The sequence below is a fragment of the Oncorhynchus tshawytscha genome, linkage group LG15 (assembly GCF_018296145.1).
Source record: "Oncorhynchus tshawytscha isolate Ot180627B linkage group LG15, Otsh_v2.0, whole genome shotgun sequence".
In the NCBI taxonomy this organism is placed as follows: Eukaryota; Metazoa; Chordata; class Actinopteri; order Salmoniformes; family Salmonidae; genus Oncorhynchus; species Oncorhynchus tshawytscha.
In genome coordinates, this window is record NC_056443.1 from 26,847,147 (window position 1) to 26,853,595 (window position 6,449).

The following is a 6,449-nucleotide window of genomic DNA, read 5'->3' on the forward strand; positions in this document are numbered from 1 at the left end:
TTTCGTGAGGTCCCAAGGATGTCCTTAAGACTCATTATTGTTTGCAGGAGATTACATTAGTAGATGCAGCAATACTGACCTCCAGCGTGTTGGAATAAAGGTGTGCCTAAATCACATTGACATTCAGGGCGCATCTCACATCTCTGAAATATTCGTGTGTTCGCAAATGTACGTTTCTACCTAATTTAATAATTACATACTTTAAAAAAAATCCAGTGTATGCAGCGTGGTTGACATTCAACGTGTGTCATCAATACATCATATGATCAAAGCCTAATGACAGACAGCGTATTTCACTATAGTCGTCATTCACAAAATAGCCTATTGAGCTGATATAACAAATACAATAAATAAAAGCATCGCATACTGTAATTCAATGAGATTCCAGAAAATAATGCACTCTGTCGGGGGCGGGGCAGAAATCAGTTAGTTGTATGTGAGCAACACATGAGCGCTGACTGAGACAGCTTTCTGATGTAGAGCTCAGCACGAGCGCTGAGAGAGAGCCAGCAGCAGCCGATATAGAAGGATTGCCTGTCATGCTATAACAGTATGCATGTACAAGGCAAGGTGGCATGATCGTTTAGTCAATTAACCAGATATATATTGGGTAATGATTTGCCGTCTAATCCACTAGACATGCATTCCGTCAACATTGTGCTCATTTTCATTTTGGCAATGAATGGACTCGACATGCATAAAGTGAATGTCTTTCCCTGAACAAACCATTCTGGAATAAAAATACATGGACGGGATGGATTCGTTTAACTCAAGCGGAGTTGACACGTTCCCCGTTGTCAACTTAAATTCCTCATCAGAAAGTCCATATTCTTCGGCTACAATAGCGAGTCTTGCAGCACTTGTAAGTTTTCTTATTTTGTTTACAGTGGTCGGGAACGTTCTGGTTGTAATTGCGGTGTTAACAAGCCGGGCAATGAAAGCTCCCCAGAATCTGTTTTTGGTTTCGTTAGCCACCGCAGACATTCTGGTTGCCACTTTGGTGATGCCATTTTCTCTGGCAAACGAACTTATGGGCTACTGGTATTTCGGCAGAGTTTGGTGTGGAATTTACCTCGCTTTAGATGTCTTATTTTGCACTTCGTCCATCGTCCATCTGTGCGCAATCAGTTTGGACCGCTACTGGTCCGTTACGCAAGCTGTTGAATATAATCTCAAACGGACTCCTAAACGAGTGAAGTGTATTATCGTCATTGTATGGCTTATATCTGCCATGATATCTTCTCCTCCGTTAATATCAATAGACAAAAACAATGATAACTCTCAGTACCCAGGGTGTGAGCTGAACAATGACACTTGGTACATCCTCTCCTCTAGCATTGCGTCATTCTTTGCGCCTTGCCTAATCATGATATTAGTGTATATTAGAATATACCAAGTGGCGAAGACCAGGACCAGGGGCATGTCGGAGAAAAAACACGGTCCAGGTGAACATACAATGACTGAGAATGGGCTAAGCAAAGCCGCCTTGTGCAAAATCAACGGGGACAGAGAGACCGGGCACTGCCAGTGCCCACCCACGCCCAGCATGATGACCACAGAGGTTCATGATGAGGGGGACCTGGAGGAGAGCTCCTCCTCAGAGGATAAAGGTCACACCAAACCTCAGGACCTGAACCATAAGAGGGTCAAGCGGGCCAGCCGGAAGAACAGTGCCATCTCCAAACACTCCAGCCGGATCTCTAGAGCCAGCAACAAATCCATGGACCTGTTCGCCTCCAGGAGGAAGAGGAGGAGGAGCTCTGTGTCCATGAAAAAGGTCTCCCAGGCCAGGGAGAAGAGGTTCACCTTTGTGCTGGCTGTAGTCATGGGGGTATTTGTGGTGTGCTGGTTCCCATTCTTCTTCAGCTACTGCCTGCACGGAGTGTGCGGGGACCCCTGTAAGATCCCCGATCCCCTCTTTAAATTCTTCTTCTGGATTGGTTACTGCAACAGCTCACTCAACCCCGCCATCTACACCATCTTCAACCAGGATTTCCGACGCGCCTTTCAGAAAATCCTTTGCAAGTCGTGGAAAAAATCCTTCTAGATATATGTGATAATGGGAGGGACAAGCCAGGACTAAATAAATATGCCCTGAGATGACCATGACAATCTCAATATGGACATATGAAATCTACCATGGAATATTCATATGAAAGAATACTTTTTTGTATTCAACCATATGAACAATGCAATGTGCACACTGTACTTACAGTGGTCATACACATTGTCATGCTGTAACTCAATTGAGAGAGCATCATTCTGAACTACGCCTTCATATTCCCTCACAGGCAACTCTTGTGCTCTCATTACCCAACATATTTATGTTACTGGCCTGCATATTTGCCATTCACGTTCAGTGTGTGCATAGTGGTTCCCAGAACAAGATGTTCTGAAGTGTATCGCAAGGCTTTAACTCAATGTCACATTAGATATCTGGTACTCCTGAGTCCTATACAACCAAAGTAACACAATTTCCAGGCTAATCATGCTAATGCGAAAACACAGGGGAACTAGCCAGGCGCATCAGCAGTCTAATCTACTATGTTGACTTGTCATGGGTAATGATTTCCAAGTGGACCCTAGGGATTACAGACAAATGGTTGAGGTGTTGAGGGCTGAGTATATGTTTTTAAAACGTGGGCTACGGTTGTTCCTTTTATTTATAATCGTAAGAAAGATCTGTATTTTTCACCCTGGATGCTGATGAATATATACCTAAGAATAAAACATAAAGTATTTATTTGAAGTACCTCTCTTGTGGACTGTTTCTGTTAAATTATTTTGCATATTTAACATTTTGTTTTGCAAGTGGTGCTTTTTCTTATGCTTAAAGTAGTGGGCTATCATGCAAAATAAACGCTGAAGAAATCTTATCTGAGCTCTATTGTGATGTTGGACTTCTGTCATATGTATATACACACTGGAGCACTCTGACAATGATGCACATGTGTTGTGACATGCTTGAGTGATTGAGAGATACTGGGGTTGCCAAGTGTTGTCTTATGCAAGGGATTCTGAGATAGTGTGCTCTGCCAGCATCAATCACTGTCTAACGTGCACTCTCTAAGATGTCTGGCAACCCATTTGTCCCTCAGATGGTATACAAATAAGCTTTTTATGTTTAGACACTATAAACATGTTAACAGAACAGCTCCAGGACAACAATGCATTTACGTAATCCTTTCTGTTCATAGACATTCGCTTGCACTGTCAAACAATTTAAAATGCAGGTCAAATATAATTAGGGAATGCTAAAGGGAGATGGTTAAAATGTCGCTGCAACAGCTTCCTGAAAAAAAATCTCTAATTAGCTGCCTAAATCATTATTTAGTGTAAAAACAATTCCTTTTTGGCAATCCTAATCAAGACTCTATTATCACACTATTGATATCATGTCTAATATCCCACCCATCCCATTGACTGGCTTGGGGGTGTTCTCACCATGGCTGCTTACCGATGCTCCTCCCACCTCCCAAAGTGTGCACTTGCACACTCCCAGTCTACAATCCAGTAGAAGGAGTGTGCAGGTGCAAACTTTGGGAGAAGTGTGAAGAATTGGTATGCAGCCCATTTTTCCCTCACCAATCCACAACATTCAGATTTGTGTCCATTCACAAAGGGAATGAAACAAGGAAGTATTCCAGAGTATTAGGACATAGCCTGTTTGTTTTACTAAGTAGCCTCATAGATCCCTAGTGTAATGTAATGGCAACATTTTCTGAAGTTAACTATGAAAATGATAGAAGCTGCAGTAATGGGGTCAACCAAAGTTCTCGTCCCCCTGACACAGATTGGCCATGTCAATACCAGGGTGTTGGTGACCTTTTAGCACAACAGGTTGGCTGAGAGGAGATAATCCAATATTCCCCACTGCCCTGTGGACATCAGCAAGGTGGAACTGAATCTTTCCTCCACTTTAAACTGCTGCTGTGTTTGGGATGCCACTAGGAAAATAGTATGACTCATTGGGGAGTACAGAGATAACGTTAGATGGTTGTCTGGCTGCCATGGTGTGAGCAGAGAGGAGATAATGACTTGTAGAAATTAAATAATAAAGTAATCAAACAAAAAATAAGTAAAGTACACAACTGAAATATTTTATTTAAGTAAAGTAATGTGAATAAATTATGGTTAATAAGCAGTAATGGGCCATCATGGGGCTATTTTTAATTGATTTATTCTGTGTTGTTAGAGACAATGGAATGTTATCTGTTGTCTTTATATATATACAGTGGGGCAAAAAAGTATTTAGTCAGCCACCAATTGTGCAAGGTCTCCCACTTAAAAAGATGAGAAAGGCCTGTAATTTTCATCATGGGTACACTTCAACTATGACAGACAAAATGAGGAAAAAAAATCCAGAAAATCACATTGTAGGATTTTTAATGAATTTATTTGCAAATTATGGTGGAAAATAAGTATTTGGTCAATAACAAAAGTTTATCTCAATACTTTGTTATATACCCTTTGTTGGCAATGACAGAGGTCAAACGTTTTCTGTAAGTCTTCACAAGGTTTTCACACACTGTTGCTGGTGTTTTGGCCCATTCCTCCATGCAGATCTCCTCTAGAGCAGTGGTGTTTTGGGGCTGTTGCTGGGCAACACGGACTTTCAACTCCCTCCAGAGATTTTCCATGGGGATGAGATCTGGAAACTGGCTAGGCCACTCCAGGACCTTGAAATGCTTCTTACGAAGCCACTCCTTCGTTGCCCGGGCGGTGTGTTTGGGATCATTGTCATGCTGAAAGACCCAGCCACGTTTCATCTTCAATGCCCTTGCTGATGGAAGGAGGTTTTCACTCAAAATCTCACGATACATGGCCCCATTCATTCTTTCCTTTACACGGATCAGTCGTCCTGGTCCCTTTGCAGAAAAACAGACCCAAAGCATGATGTTTCCACCCCATGCTTCACAGTAGGTATGGTGTTCTTTGGATGCAACTCAGCATTTTTTGTCCTCCAAACACGACGAGTTGAGTTTTTACCAAAAGTTCTATTTTGGTTTCATCTGACCATATGACATTCTCCCAATCGTCTTCTGGATCATCCAAATGCTCTCTAGCAAACTTCAGACGGGCCTGGACATGTACTGGCTTAAGCAGGGGGACACGTCTGGCACTGCAGGATTTGAGTCCCTGGCAGCGTAGTGTGTTACTGATGGTAGGCTTTGTTACTTTGGTCCCAGCTCTCTGCAGGTCATTCACTAGGTCCCCCCGTGTGGTTCTGGGATTTTTGCTCACCGTTCTTGTGATCATTTTGACCCCACGGGGTGAGATCTTGCGTGGAGCCCCAGATCGAGGGAGATTATCAGTGGTCTTGTATGTCTTCTATTTCCTAATAATTGCTCCCACAGTTGATTTCTTCAAATCAAGCTGCTTACCTATGGCAGATTCAGTCTTCCCAGCCTGGTGCAGGTCTACAATTTTGTTTCTGGTGTCCTTTGACAGCTCTTTGGTCTTGGCCATAGTGGAGTTTGGAGTGTGACTGTTTGAGGTTGTGGACAGGTGTCTTTTATACTGATAACAAGTTCAAACAGGTGCCATTAATACAGGTAACGAGTGGAGGACAGAGGAGCTTCTTAAAGAAGAAGTTACATGTCTTTGAGAGCCAGAAATCTTGCTTGTTTGTAGGTGACCAAATACTTATTTTCCACCATATTTTGCAAATAAATTCATTAAAAATCCTACAATGTGATTTTCTGGAATTTTTTTCTAATTTTGTCTGTCATAGTTGAGGTGTACCTATGATGAAAATTACAGGCCTCTCTCATCTTTTTACGTGGGAGAACTTGCACAATTGGTGGCTGACTAAATACCTTTTTGCCCCACTGTATATATGGGTTAGTAAAAAAAACAAAAAAACGTTTTATTAACCCCTCCCCTCTTTGGAGGACAAATATATTTTAGTTTTTTTTACAGCTTTTTTGCTACATATACTGTTAAAGTTGGAAGTTTACATACACTTAGGTTGGAGTCATTAAAACTTGTTTTTCAACCACTCCACAAATTTCTTGACAACAAACTAGTTTTGGCAAGTCTGTTAGGACATCATTTTTGGAAAATTCCAGAAAATGTCATGGCTTTAGAAGCTTTTGATAGGCTAATTGACATAATTTGAGTCAATTGGAGGTGTACCTGTGGATGTATTTCAAGGTCCACCTTCAAACTTAGTGCCTCTTCGCTTGATATCATGGGAAAATCAAAAGAAATCAGTCAAGACCTCAGAAAAAAATACTCAAATTATGTTATTTAGCCTATCAGAAGCTTCTAAAGCCATGACATCCTTTTCTGGAATTTTCCAAGCTGTTTAAAGGCACAGTCAACTTAGTGTATGTCAACTTCTGACCCACTGGAATTGTGATACAATTTATTATCAGTGAAATAATCTGTAATCATTTGTTGGAAAGATTACTTGTGTCATGCACAAAGTAGATATCCTACCCGAC

At 41.5% G+C, this 6,449-nt stretch overlaps 1 protein-coding gene across 1 annotated transcript; it reads left to right on the top strand.

The window, feature by feature from the left end:
• Nucleotides 1-545: 545 nt before the first annotated feature.
• Nucleotides 546-2,835, top strand: LOC112214969 (alpha-2 adrenergic receptor-like). The gene has a single exon (XM_024373999.2). The coding sequence runs from the start codon at nucleotides 746-748 to the stop codon at nucleotides 2,045-2,047; it is 1,302 nt and encodes a 433-aa protein (XP_024229767.1). The 5' UTR covers nucleotides 546-745; the 3' UTR covers nucleotides 2,048-2,835.
• The last annotated feature ends 3,614 nt before the right edge of the window (nucleotides 2,836-6,449 follow it).